General features: G+C 38.3%; 1 protein-coding gene across 2 annotated transcripts in view; it reads left to right on the forward strand.

The window, feature by feature from the left end:
- The window catches only part of MAP3K1 (mitogen-activated protein kinase kinase kinase 1), a 78,441-nt gene that overhangs the window by 5,261 nt on the left and 57,757 nt on the right, over positions 1-15,423 (forward strand). Inside the window, exon 1 of one of the 2 annotated variants that reach the window (XM_049649484.1) lies at positions 1,982-11,017. The exons of the other annotated variant lie outside the window; for it this stretch is intronic. Within the exon in view, the coding sequence (XP_049505441.1) occupies positions 11,007-11,017 (11 nt within the window). The 5' untranslated portion in view covers positions 1,982-11,006. Of the gene's footprint in view, positions 1-1,981; positions 11,018-15,423 lie in introns of those variants that run through there. 2 annotated transcript variants of the gene reach the window in all.

Genomic DNA, 15,423 nt, shown 5'->3' on the forward strand with positions numbered 1-15,423 from the left:
CCAGATTAAAAATTAGTGTTCTGAATCTCATCCACAGCATTCCACACTATTCATGCAGTGAATATGATGGTACCTCCCTAACTTTCTCAGGAATTAGTTGGCCTTCCAGATTAGTAGTTAAGGGTGGTAGCTTTGTTTTACTTTCTGCAGGGCATTTGGTCTTTTTCCCCTTTCTTAGGACAGGTATATGCTGTAGTTTTTCCATTTCTACAGTAATGGAAAAAGGAAATCTAGATACAGATGAGTTTCAAACTGTTTCTGGCTATACTCTTAAGAGGAATATATACAGAACTGCAAGTTCAGATGTGATTTTTTTTTCTTGAAAGAGAAAATGGAGGTATGGGGAACAAGAAACTCAATATATGCCAATGGTGCTTTTAAACTTTAGTCTTAATTATTAGTAACAGCAACTCTGCTAGTTAAGAAAACAATATTGGGAAATGTAAATTATGCTCTATGGCATAAGATAATCAAGAAAATATCCTTGTCTTTATATACTCTATGGCATATCACAGTTGGTTTAGGTATGTTTGGTATGGAAGGGAGTTTTATTAGTGACGGAGTCCTTTGGAATACCAGTCTGGTTAGTTTAGTTTAATAGATTGACATGTCATAGAGTGCCAAGAACTGTTAAGTTCTTAATAACCACCAAGCATATATTTCTGAGAGTACAGTCTGTCACCTGGAAATCATTAATGAGGCCATCAGACCTCTTGAAGAATGGAGGAAGTCCCTGGAGCTTCCACAGTGCTGTAGTTAGTGCATTAACTAAGTTTATCACATGAAATATATTGAGTGTATGTGGAGTAAGGAGAGAGTAGACACTGGGTGGAGACTTTACTCTTGACAAATAGACGTGATCATTACTTTTTTGTTGTTGCCTAAATAAGTCATTTAACTGATATATTATCAAATAACCTTCAAACTGGTCTAACAGCATTCTGAATAGTAAATATCAGTTGTTAACAAATGCGGAATTCTGTCTTATTATTTATACCATTGCCCAGTACCTAGACTCGTGTCTGCTACCCATGAATGTTAGGTGCCCATAAATGTTAGGATGGATTAATTTTCTCAAAGTGGTTATTTTTAAATTAGTGTATCTGAAGATTACAATAATTTACTTTGATGTGATTTTAATCATGGTCTAGCTTAAGGCAAGTTTTGAAGTCAAGAACTGTTTCTTAGGCTTGATATTTAGTAGCAATAGTTGGTGTTTAGCAATCACTGACCATATTGATTGATTTCATATTATGTATAACAAAGTAATTAGTTTAATAGCTCAGTGTAGTTGCAAAGTAATTAGAGCCATGCTCAAAGTATCAAATAGTGAGAAAATTGAGTTTCTGATATTTCAAGTGGCTAGTTATTTGGACTGATGGGTAATCCTCCTGATTATCTTCTTCACCCTGACAGTTCTTGCTTGGTGGCCCATCATCACTCTCTTGAACATTAATATTAGAAGATCTTCAGGTTGATCCTAGGGCTTCTCTCATTTTGTCTTCTCCATCCCTACCCTCATTAATGCCTTGAGATCAATTATTGACCGTTCACAAATGATTGCCGAATTTCCTAACCATGACCTCTCCTGAACTCCAGACTTAACATCTAACTGTCTGTGTAACAGAGCCATACTCAGATATCTAAAATCAAATTCAGGACTTTCCCTATACCTTGTTCTACTAATACGTTCTCGGCTTATGGAATGGCAGAACCAGAACCTAGGAGTTACCCTTGACAGCTCCTTGTGTATAGTCCACCATCAGAGGCTGAGGATTTGACTGTTACCACATCCTTAAGCCAGGCTTCCATGATCCCTTATTTAGACTAATGTAGTAGCTTCCTGACTTGCCCCTGTATCCTGCTTTCTCCCTTCTAATCTGTTCTCCTTATTATATGGCCAGAGTGATTGTTTTATTTTATTTTTATTTTTATTTTTATTTTAATTTAATTTTATTTTATTTTATTTTATTTTATTTTATTTTATTTAAGTAGGCTCCGTGCCCAGTGTGGAGCCCAATGCAGAGCTTGAACTCAGGACCTTGAGATCAAGACTGGCTGAGATCAAGACTCACGCCCTTAACTGACTGAGCCAGCCAGGTGCCCACAGAGTGATGACTTTAAAATGTTAATCTGATTATAACAATTTTCCTCTAGAAAAGTAAGTAAGATTAAATATGAAAACTCTCAGAAGCTTTCTATTTGGTTAAAAACAGAGAATCCTTAACATGCTCTACCCAGTCCCTGCCCTGTCTGGCCCTGCGCCTCTCCAGGCTGTCTCAGATCACACTTGCCCTTGTTCTTTGCTGGCTTGCCTTCTTTCATTTCCTCAAACTCAGCATTCCACCTCTCGCCATAGGGCTTTGGCATGTACTGCATGCTCCCTCTGCCGGGAACACTCTTCCCCAGTCCCATGTCAGTACTTCCTTGTTCAAACCTTAGCTCAATGATACTTCCTCGGGGAAGCTTTTCTTCCCTGGTCTCTCAGACTGGCTTCTAGCACAGTGTCTCTCTACTGTCAATGTTGTGATTTTACATTTGTTATCTCATTTGATGAATTGCTGCCTTCTCCAGAAGATTATAAGACCTTTGTGGGCAGTGCCTGTGCCTGGATGGGGACCCGGCACCTAGCAAATGCCTGGCCCAGAGTAGACCCCCAGAGTAAATATTTGTGGAATAAATGAGTAAGGATAATAATGGCAAGTTTAACCTAGTGGATCATCTGTTTGTCGCCTTTGGTCACAGTACCCTTGGACCTAGCTGAGACACGAATAAACAGCAAAAGCCTAGATGATTGTTATGTTATTTCCAAGTTCTCAGTTTGTGATAGATTCATTGGGAGGTATATGGACTATTAGACATGCCAAGTGCCTTGACTGAGGTAGGACAGCTTAATGTGGCATGGGGGAAATAGCTATATAGTAGTCCCTTACCCCCTTTCCCATGGTTTCACTTTCCAAGGTTTCAGTCGGCTGGCCGCAGTCTGATGATCCTCCTTCCTCCTTCTGACACTGTCATCACAAGTTCAGTAGTGCTACCCCTTCCCCACTCATGCTCTGTCTCTCTCTCTCTTTCTCTCAAAAATAAAGAAAAACATTAAAAAAAAATTTAAAAAGGGTGGGGGGGGGGCCCTGGATGGTTCAGTCAGTGGGTTAAGCATCCAACCTTGGCTCAGGTTATGATCTCACGGTTCATGCGTTCAAGTCCCGCATTGGGCTCTGTGCTGACAGCTCAGAGCCTGGAGCCTGCTTCACATTCTGTGTCTGTGTGTCTGTCTCTGTCTCTCTCTCTCACTCTCTCTTCCTCCTTCCACCCCTCACTCATGTTCCCTCTCTCAAAACTAAATAAAAACGTTAAAAAATTTTTTAAAAAAAGTTCAGTAGTAGCTTAACACTACGTCGCCAAGTCTACATCATTCACCTCACTTCATCTCATCAGATGGGCATTTTATCATGTTACATCATCACAAGAAGGGTGAGTACAGTACAATAAGACTTGGAGAGAAAGTGACCACGTTCACATAACTTTTATAAAATTATATTGTAATAATTGTTCTATTCTATTAGTTACTGTTACTCTTACAGTGCCTAATTTATAAATTTAGAAAAAACATAATTTATGTAGGGTTCAGTACTATCTCTGGTTTTAGACATCCACTGGGGGTCTTGGAATGTGTTCCTAGTGGATAAGAGGAGACTGCTCTACTGCATGATAATCTCTTGTAGGTAAGAAGAGCTTACTGTGTGTATGTAATTCTTTTGCACTTACTAGGGTACTGAAAATGTGTGTGTATGCATATTTATGTATATATGAATAAATATACACATAAAGGTGCCACGCATTAATATAATGATTCCTTTTTTTTCAAGTTCTCAAAATGTTATGTAAACTTAAGATATCGTTTTAAGGTTCTTGTCCCAATGTATTCATATGAATAAATATACTCATAAAGATGTTATGCATTAATGTAATTGTTCCTTTTTCACAAACTAGTAATGTAATGTAAACTTAAAATACCATTTCCAGGATTCTTGTCACAATATAACCCTACTTCATGTAAAATTTATTAAACTGTTTTTGATAGTAATTCAACTTGTAATAAATAGAAGTTCACATTTGCACTAAAGAGATTTGCTAGGCAAATACTGTATGAGATTTCAGGAACCAAGAGCCCACGTAACAGAAAGAAAACATTTTAAAGTTTACTGATGGTAACTAAACCCAGCAGCCTCCCTTATCTAGAACATGGTTTAGCACTAAGATGTAGGGAAAAAAGGCTCTCAGCCGCCAAAGAGCCTGTAACAAAATCTATCCTTTGAAGTTCTTTGATTTTACACTTAATGAGAGTTCTAAGGGCATTGTCTCAGGATTCACAGACACTTACTTAAGATATTCTTGTTTTCTTGTCCATTTGGTGTCCCTAAAACACAGCAATCAAAAGCCGCCAATTAGAAGGACTAGGAGTATGAGGGACAGGTTCCCTGATGGCAGCAATACTGGCAAAGAGATTTGACAGCCAGAGAGGAGAGAGGGAGGGAGAGGAGGATGTCACAGCATTGCTGTTGGGGACACCTGGTGTGGGAACATTCTGTTCCACATACCTGGATAGCTTCTCAGATTATGAATTTTTTGAATGACAAAACTTTCCACATTACTTCTTGAGCACCAATTTCCTTATTTGTAGAATGACTATGAAGAAGATTGTTTTTTATAATGGCGAGTGTGGCTCATCATAACAAAGTTGTGGTGTTTCTTTCTATTCAGTGAACGGAAATTAGAATGTTTATAATATATTAAGATTTTCATTCAAGATAGTTGTAGCAAGTATTTTGATCCTTAAAGTGGTAAGCTTCTAAATTATCTAGAATAGGTAGTTACATAGCCCTGATGGTACTAAATAATTGAAGAGTCCGTTAGAATTCTGTAAAATTGGATGCCACTCATTAGAAATGTCGTGTGGATTGTCTCTGTGGGAAAATCTTTTTTGTTCTATTTGTTGGCTTGAATCATATTCTACCCTGCAGTTTCTTTAAGATACTTCTTAATCACTACCACTAGGGATATATCCTGACCTTTCTCCTAGTTAGACTGTGAAGAGTGAAGCAGTAAGCTCTGACTTTTTAACACTGATCAAGTTACTTAATGACTGCAAGGTTTTTGGTTTAATTACTTGGAAAAGTCTGTATGCTTTAAGGTGGTAAGTGTTTTGAAACAGACATTCACATTTCTTCCTTTTTTCTCCTTCGAGGTTAATTGGCTGCATCTCTTTATCTTCTGGATTTCTATTAATATTCTTAAATTCTGCTTGGGTAGTAAATAAGATAATTTTAATTGAAACTTAGATTTTATAAAAGATGTGACAGACTAATGTAGATATTAATATTCCTGAAAAAGTTTTAGGTTTTTTAATCTAAATTTATTTTGAATTATGAAAATATGTTTCAATCTTCTGATACAATGGCATCTCCATGCTGTTTTATGAGGTCCTAATAATGTTTTTGGGATTCAGGACTTATAGAATTAAACTTCATTATTAAAATGATTGGACAGCCCTTTTGAAAGCAATAGAACAATTATTTTTTTAATTTGTATCTTTATCATTTTACAAAAAGGACTGTACACTGGAGACTACAAAATTTTCTTTTTTCTTTTTTTTAGATTTCTTTTTAGCATTCATTTTTGAGAGGGTGTGAACAGGGCAGGGGCAGAGAGAGAGGGAGACATAGAATTCAAAGCAGGCTCCAGGCTCTGAGCTGTCACCACAGAGCCTGACGTGAGGCTTGAACTCACAAGCTGTGAGATCATGACCCAAGCTGAAGTTAGACGCTTAACCGACTGAGCCACCCAGGCGCCCCATAAATTTGCCTTTTTCTTGACAGTATTTTGTTAGTTGTGTTGATAAACATGGAGCTATCTTTTTTGTTTTTTTTAATGTTTATTTTTGAGAGAAACCAAGTGTAAGCGGGGAAGGGGCAGAGAGAGAGAGAGGGAGACACAGAATCTGAAGCAGGCTGCAGGGTCTAAGCTGTCAGCACAGAGCCCAATGTAGGGCTCAAACCCACTAACCGAGAGATCATGACCTGAGCCAAAGTCAGTCACTTAACTGACTGAGCCACCCAGGCGTCCCTGAGCTGTCTTTTTAATGACTGAATAATATTCTGTTATATGAATGTCTCATTAGCCAGTTTTCTATTTTTTTCTCAGTTTCCTGTTTTTAGACATTTATATTGTTTGTGTTTGGATTGTTATATTAACCTTTAGTGACTGCCATCGTATATGCATTTTTATGTATTAGAGAATTTATTTCTATAAAATAAATATTCAGAAGTGGAATTGCTGAGTCAAAGGACATGGATATTTAAAATTTGATTGTATAGCTGAATTGCATCATCAAACATTGTACCAGTTTATATTTATTTCTGTTTATTTCACAGTATGTGAGAGTGCCCGTGGCCCCACATTTTGGCTATCATTGGACATCATCCATCTTTCATTTTTTGCCAGTCTGGATGAAAGATGGTTTCTTATTTTAATTTGCATTTTTTAGCTTTTTAACATCATTGTACAACTTGCCATATTTATTATGGACAAGCTGTCATAATAATTTATTGGACAAGTTGTCATATTTATTAACAGTTTCATATTTCTTTGGTATATTTTCTTTCATACATGGGTAAGAACTGTTTATTTTTTCCTGTTGGTTTGTGATCACCCTTTGTATGTTAGAATAGCTCTGACATGTATTGCAATTGTTTTCCTCCACTTTGGTGTTATGAATTTCAGTTAAGAGTGTTTTTCCACAAAGAAAGTTTGTCTTTTCAGATTTCAGTTTTTTCTTTTCATTATTTTTGCATTTAGGTCTTATAGCATGGCCTTCTAGAGATGCAGTGCTGTGTAGTACTGAAGAGTGCAGATGCATGAATTATAGTCAGAGTGTCACCACTGCCAGGTAGTGTAACTGGGCAGTTACTTACCTTCTTTGCATTTCACTTTTCTTAACTGTAAGATGAAGATACCATTTCATAGTTATAATGAGGACTGAGTATTTGTATAGCTCTTCAGACAGTGAGTGCTTGGTGCACAGTAAACACTGTATAAGTAATGGTTCTTACTATTCCCTATTGTAAAGTTATACAAATTCACCAGCATTTTCTAATATTTTTATGTATTTAAAAAAAAAAAAAAAACTTTAACTTCTGATCCATCTGAAGTTGTAAGGAATGGTACAGGGTCTAACTTCATTGTCTCCAAATGACTAACTAGGTGTCCCAGCACTGTTTATTGATTAAAAGTATTCCCTTTATCACATACTAAATTCTCAGATATTTGGAAGTTCCTAGATACATTTCTTTATTCCAGATCTTTTTCTTGCACTAAGGGCCTAAACTCCTAAATAGCCACATTTCAAGATTAAAAGAAAGACATTAACTAGAGAGAAAGGATATATCAGGAGATTATTAACTATATCTTTGCTGACTCATTCTTATTGATTTTGGTCCCTGAAATGTCTTGGCTTCGTTGACAGAACCCTGCATCCTACTGCCTCTGGGATAGTTTCTCTAGAAGGTGCAGCTCTGGCAGGTGCTATAGCCCTGTGTCCACACTGAATCCCTGTCACCCTGCCCCCCAGCTTCTCTATCCTCTCCCTCAGTTCTCCTGCTTGTTTTGGGTGCCTGTTGGTAACTCCTGCCATCATCTCCCTCATTGCTGTGCTCTTATTCTTCTGGCTTTCTTATCCTCAGCATCCAAGCAGTCTCCAGTTGTACTGTTGCCAGTTCCCTGCTAGCCTTGGAATTCACCCTACGGCTGCTAATCCAGGGTCACACTATTGTCACCTCATCTCGATCTTGCAAAGCCTCCTTCCTAACCACACTCCTGCTTTTAGACATGTCTTCCTGTCTTTTCCCTACACTGTAGTTAGAGTGAGGCTTCTACAGTGAGGGTATGACCCTGACACTTCTGTCCACGGAACTTTCCTTCATCCTCAGAATAAAGTCCAGACTCCTTAATCTAGCTCAGAAGCCCCTGGTGACCAGGTCTGCTCCCCTCTTAGCTCCCCCTTTCAGGACACCGTCTTTATTTTCAATGTGCTGTTTCCTCCATCTGGAATACTCCTCATCTCCACTGTGAGATGGTTTTCAATATGTTTTTACTCCCTTTGCAATAACGAATTACTGGTATTCTACTAAATATAAGTGTGGCTTTTTGCAGAAGTCAATACTGTATTGTGAATTCTGCTGAACTCTGATTTAAAGTTCCTCAGTATCTGAATTAGATTTGTCGCTTTTAAACCTCTTCAGTTTTTCCTCTGTGATTGTGTATGTAGTCACGTCTTAACTGAACAACGGTGTTTACGAAGAGTTGTTTGTAAAGTGTACGTTATTATACAGTGAGTCGGATTTTTCAGGTTATGTGAAAATTTCATAGGTGCAATGTTGGGAGAAAATTTTGGTGCCACACAATGTATTGCTGTCTTTGGGAATAATCCAAGACCATCTCCCGTAGGAGAACAAACATGCTGAAATGCTACAATCACAGGGCTTGACTGTGTCCTGGGCACATCATCACAAGGTTTATATCAGCTGCCTGGCCTCCTCAGGCAAGGTCCCAGGAAGCCGATGGGCTGTAGGAAGACAGGCCTGTCAGAAGTGGGGTCATTTGAAATCTCTTTTTGTCTAGTCTTTGCATACTCTTTCCAGAAAAACCAAAGGCTAGAGTAGTAAACATGCCAGGGTGAATGTCCATTACCAGTGCTGTCATCCCCCCTTACACCGCCACCATCCATGCCTTCAAGAGCACTCTGAGTGACTTCTGTGAACCAGGCTCCAAGGTACTAGGGACCCAGGAGGGATGATGCGTGTAAAGGAGTTTAACAAGGTAACAGTCTGCTGATGACAAGGGTTGTGCAGCTCTTAGTCATCTGGGAATGACACTGGTGTAGGGAGGGTTTTCAGGGAAATGGGAGGTCCATGCCAAGTTCTGGAGAATGCAGAGCTGTGAAACAGGTGAAAGGGGCTTGCTTACAGGGAGACTTCATGAGGTGCAGGGGGAACAGACACAGGCCCTCTGCTGATAAGTGAACTGCAAGTATAGTTCAAATAGCTCTAAATGGGTGGAGAGTAGAGTGTACATGGGGCTAAGGAACCAACCTGTGGACAAGATTTCTGTCTGTGCCCAGAGAGCCGTGCAGAGCTCTCTGCTTCATTATTGCTCCCACTGGTCAATCCTTAGATCTCTGTGCTTAGGGCAAAATAAAAAGCTTTTGTAGTTTTACAGGTAACCACAGTGTGCTAGGAAGTGGAACAGGAGGCCCAAAGAAGGAGTTACATCAGAGCTGGTGCAAGGTAGTCTGCAGCCACAAGTCTTTCTGGAAGCTATGACTCTTGCATGGCCAGCAGCTCCCACAGTTGCAGAGGTCCACAGATTGGGAGGTGTTTACCTGCAAAACAAATTCCATCCACTTTGAACCTGAATGTGGTTTTGGAACTGCACTACACTGGGCTGTAGTGATTAGGGCCCTAAGAGTCAGACCTGCTAGCCACTTAATACTGTTGGACCCAGGGAAAGTCACTTAACTTCTCTGACCCTCATATTTCTCACCTCAAAAATGGTGTGAGTGGGGTGATGAGATGAAATAATAAAGCTTGATTCTTGACCCAGTAAAGTACTCAGTAGGGGCGCCTGGGTGACTTGTCAGTTAAGCCTCCGACTTCGGCTCAGGTCATGATCTCACAGCCTGTGAGCTCAAGGCCCACGTCAGGCTTAATTCTGACCGCTCAGAGCGTGGAGCCTGCTTCGGATTGTGTCTGTCTGTCTTGTCTCTCTTTCGGCCCCTTCCCCATTTGTGCTCCGTCTTTCTCAAAATAAATAAATAAAAGTAAACATTAAAAAAAAATTTTTAAGTACTCATTAACTGTCAGTAATATCACTGCAAATAACTATGAAGACCAGTTAAAACTTTGTACAAATGAAGATGAGGTTAAGACACTCAAGGTTACCTTACTAATTACCATTAATTTAGGAAAGGTAATGTATATAGATTATGTGTCATCTTGAGAGGAATTTATTTTTTATTATTTTGAAATTATTTACTGGAATAATGGAAAACACAACTTTCAGAATTATGTGATATGGGATAAAGCATATCACTGGTAGTACATAGATCAAGGTTCTCATCACTTTGTGAGGACATAGGGCTGGTTTTCTGGGTTTGGTTTTCTCATCTGTGAAAAGAAGAGGTGACTTACATAATCTCTTGGTTCCCTTAAAGATCTAACAACTTTACAAAAATTTAACTTGAAAATTACCGCTTGTGGCTGTATTTAGTTCTAATTACTAAAATGATTACTTTTGTGAACTTACATACTCTTGAAATTTTAAACCTGGATATCAGCCCTAACAAGAAATACAAATGAAAATCAATGAAGGCCTAGAAAAGTGGAATCATGTTTATTAACTGACATTAAATGATGAGAAAATCCTTACTTTTTTTTTAAAGCCTGTAACTATACTGGGAGTATAGTATTTTGCAAAGTGGAGAAAAATTAGGACTGAGTAATTAGCATGTTTGTGTTTAACAGCTATGGTTAGAGAAGAGTTTTGAAAGTAACTTTGAATCTAATTTTTGGTAACTATACTGGTAAAAGCTGTTTTGCCTTTTGGTTTTTTTTTTTTGTTGTTGTTTAGCTTTAATTGTATAAGGAAAGGATATCCCCAGGGATATCTTCTAACGAACAAAGCCCTCTTTTGTCTTTTTCCTAAATTTGTAAAGTTTTTCCATAAATGCCCATATGTATACATTCTTTTTTGCTTAAAACTTTAAATGCATTGTTCAGTGACACTTAGTTGTATTGCTTCCTGATACTGAAAATTCAGATTTAACTGTATTGCGGGGGTTCTTTTCACATAATTTGGACAGAGTTGGCAATTCCTAGAAAGTATGAATTTCACTATGAATTTTTTTTTCTTTTTAATCTAATAGCTTGGTGCTCAAGTTCTAGAAGAATATGACTTTCAGGTAGGTTTGGAATAAGGCTTTTTAACTGACTTAATCACTGTGATTGTACCAACTTGAAGCATAGTCACAGAAAATCTCTTGCCCATTGCTATTCTTCATGTACAGAACTGAAGCTGCTTCTAATTCATTGCTGAGCACATCCAGTACTAATCACTGTTTGTCTTTGGATTCCTGGTACTGAAGAATACTTGACCTTTTCTGCTTCCATCACAACCCATACAGTTCCTGCGTTTTGAATGTTGGGATCAGCTATTCAGATATTTGGGAGCACTTACTACATGCTGCTAGCACCTGATTTATCCACAGACACAGCTGTGATGAGAAATAGAGCAAAGTTCTTTTGAGTCTCAATTGCAATTAGCACTATTCCTTTAGCTTATTGTGACTGATAACTAGCAAAAGTTTTTGTTACCACTGAATAAGGCAGGTAGACTGTCAATTTGCACAATGCAAACTGAAATCATCCTGCAGTTTTATAAATGCATGGTAGAACATTTCCTCCAATGCAAGAGGATTCGCTAGGAGTTTTAAATAATGCCAGAGATGTGTGAGAACAGAGCCTTCCGTTTTGGGGATTAGATCCATAAAGACACTTTGGGCATCCAAGAGAAAAGGTTTATGTTGCAAATTTCTTGATTTCTCTTCTCCCTCTTACTTCCTGGGCCAAGTTTTGGTGATAAAATCTAAAACCATCAGTGTCTGAAAGTCATCTTATCTCTAAATACAGCAACTTGCTAAGAATTAAATTGTGTAATATAATGCTTTATTCTTATTGAAGGTTCCCCAAAATACTGAATGTCACAGATTTTAATTACTAAAAGCAAATGAGTAGAAATTTCTTATATGAGTAGAGAATATGGTTGGCCATATACCGAGCCAAAATGAAGTTTTTGTTTCTGAGTTCTTTCTCTGTTTAATATTCCCTGCCTACAATACATACACATGTCATGTCTCCTGCCCCCCGACCCCCCAAAACACAGACAGGTCTTGACTTTTCACTTGTGCTGGACAGTGGCTCTAAGACTTGCTGTTAGTAAGCCACCTGCACTGAATTCTTTGCTTTAGCAAGTTTCCTATAATGCCATTGCAATCACATTTTTTCTCTATTTCTTAGTCCTTTATTAAAAATAAATATTACTTTATAAATTATTTATTAAGCATTGATAGGGTTTGCACTTGTGATCAATTTGCTGTACACTTTGGATAGTTATACCATCCTTCTCTTCATAGGCTGATTTCTGTCCTCATGCTTTGGGTTACTTTTGCCCCAGTATATTATTACATGGGAATACAGAGCACAGGAGCTACATTTTATATTGGCTGAAGCCGTATTGTTTTTAAATCTGTCACAGAAATTAGCCCAAAGACCTAGAAAAATAATATGCTATCAATTATTGATTTTTTTAAATAGCTAATCTGGGACTGATTTTAACTGTACTGTGAGAAATTGCATTAAAAACATTGATAAAAGTATTTACATTTTGTAAAAAGTTTCTGCTTAAGGGATATATTTTAAGTGTTCATTTTTCCCCCATATGCTTAGTTAGCCGTGTGCATCAAATCTTTCTAAATACAGTGTTTTTTTCCATAAACCGTTAAAATATCCTGGAAATATTATAATTTCAGAATTTCAGCCCTTTCTTCCACAGCTCTTTTACCTGTGAAAATGGGATAAAATCTTGTTTTCTTAAGATGATGTGTAAGAATTTGGGGTTTGGACACTGTGGGCACTGTGAAGACATGACAGCCATCACCACCTCCCCTCCAGGATTATGTCACCTGTGATTGTTGTGAGGAAATGGTGAAGTTAGCGCTCTTGGCTTCTGTGGCTTTCAGTTTCTGCCCTGCTGCCTAGTAGTTATTTTGGGGTCTCCCCTGTATAAGTCTGAGAAGCAAAATATCACTGGGTGTCACCCTGGATCCTGGACATCAGAGGGGTCTGCTGCTATGCTGCAGCTGAAGCCGGGGTGGACTCCCTGGCTTATATCAGTTCAGGTACCAGAGAACTGCTTCTGGATAAGACTTGCTCAGGATATTGACCTGTTCTCCCTTGCTGGAGCACAGAAGCAGCCATTGAGACTTTTAGAGGCGACTAGATCAGGAATGGGATGGAGAACAGAGGGGCTGCTGGTGGTGGCAGTGATGGCAGTGGCAGCAGCAACTGAAATCGATCTTTACGGCCAGTGAACTGCAAAACCTGATCAGCTTCTTACGGGATAGCTAGACTCTGACAGAGGCAGATGGACCACAAAACACCTAGGCCTAAATTTTTTTTAGCCCCTGATTTGTAACTTGATGTGTTTTTAATTATTCATTTTGTGATTCAAGTTTAATCAGACTAACTACAAGTGGGGCCTTTAGACTGCCCTTTCAAAAAATTGGTAGCATGTTCACTTCACTTATTAAATGATATTTTGAATCATTACCTGTTACTTTCTCTTAGAACTTTAAACATTCTTTAAAAACGTGAATATTTTAGTCTATTTCAAGATGTTTATTATTGCTTATGTAGGACTAATGAAAAAAATTAGGAACAAATGAATTCCACAAGAATTTTTCTTTGACCTCTGAAGAGTCAAGTAGCCCAACTTAAAGGTGAGAAAATGTGGATAATACTTTGAAAATGAAAACTATTCTGATAGAAAATTGAAGTTTTCTTTTCCTGTTTCATTTAAAATGAAAAGCCTAATCAAATTGCATTTCAAATTCAAGAGTTCTTTATGGACACATCTGATTCCTTCTTTCCCCTTTCAGCTATTGTATAGGGAATTTTCTGTGTCTTTAGTTGAAAAACATCGAACCTGCTCTCCAGGAGCTGATTGTGGTAGACGGCGTGTTAGCATCAGCTCACACCAACAGGCCTGTACCCAGTACTGTCTTCCCACCTGTGCAGACCATTGAGTAAAGTACTTGAACCACTTTGAGTTTGTCCTCATCTATGAATGGGAAATAATGTCTTTCATACTTCAAGAATTTGAGAAAATTGAACGAAATGATGGCTATGAAAGTGCTTTCAAAGGGTAACAATGCAGCACTAGGATTTATGGTCCCAGCACTTCAGAATTCCAAAGTGCAAGCACCTGCCTCTCTAAGTATCACAGTGGCATTAGAGATCTGGAGCAGTGGAGTCCTGGGCTGAGGCGGCTGGGGCTGGCCAGTGCTGAGTTCCCATCAGCTCATCCTAGTTCAGCAGCATACTCCTGCTGTGCTGCTCTTATTGGAAAGAGCAGTAATAGCTCACTTCCTCCGTGCCTGGTCCACTGGGTGCATCCTATAGCTTCTCTCATTTAAGACTTACACCATCCTTGTGAAGTTTTATTCCCATTTTACAACTGAGAAAGCAGACACTCTGAGAGTTGAGGTAACTTGGCAGCTAGTTGACCTTGAAGCCTGGTTGTGAACCCTGGTAGTCTGACTCCAAGACTGTGTGCTCTTAACCTTTTTGATAATCTTGTATATATATATATATACACACACATATATATATATACATATATATACACACACACACAATATATATATATAAATATATGTTTTATATACGTTATACATATATTTTAAATCAGGAGATAGGTTTGAGTTACATCAGCACATTTTTTTAAAGTTTATTTATTTTTAGAGAGAGAGCATGAGTGGAGGACAGGCAGAGCCAAAGCGGGTCTCAGTGTCATAAACCATGAGATCGTGATCTGAAGTGAAAGCAAGATTTGGACACTTAACCAACTGAGCCACCCAGGCACCCCAGCACATACATTTTATTATCTTTTATTTATTTCCTTTTCTTGCCTTTTATTGGAGTAAAAATCATATCTGATTATGACTTTTTAAATTATGGTTAAGTCTTCCAGAATACACAGGAAGCATCACTGAACCATGTTAACATTTTTCATTGTGACGTGAAGTTGGTATAAAATAAAGCCAATTGTAAACACAAATAAATTTAGACTTCATTGTGTTTACTGTGCCAGAGAAGAGAGTAGGCTCTAGGGTGCAAATATGGTCGGATTCTTTTTTTTTTTTAATTTTTTTATATTTACATCCAAATTAGTATATAGTGCAACAATGATTTCAGGAGATTACTTAGTGCCCCTTACCCATTTAGCCCATTCCCCCTCCCACAATCCCTCCAGTAGCCCTCAGTTTGTTTTGTCCCCCTCCCTGTTTTTATATTATTTTTGTTTCCCTTCTCTTATGTTCATCTGTTTTGTCTCTTAAAGTCCTCATAGGAGTGAAGTCATAGGATTTTTTTCTTTCTCTGACTAATTTCACTTAGCATAATACCCTCCAATTCCATCCGTGTAGTTGCACACGGCAAGATTTCATTCTTTTGGATTGCCGAGAAATACTCCAGTGTGTGTGTGTGTATGTGTATGTGTGTGTGTGTGTGTGTGTGTGTGTGTGTGTGT

Source organism: Panthera uncia (assembly GCF_023721935.1).
Source record: "Panthera uncia isolate 11264 chromosome A1 unlocalized genomic scaffold, Puncia_PCG_1.0 HiC_scaffold_17, whole genome shotgun sequence".
NCBI classification, from domain to species: Eukaryota; Metazoa; Chordata; class Mammalia; order Carnivora; family Felidae; genus Panthera; species Panthera uncia.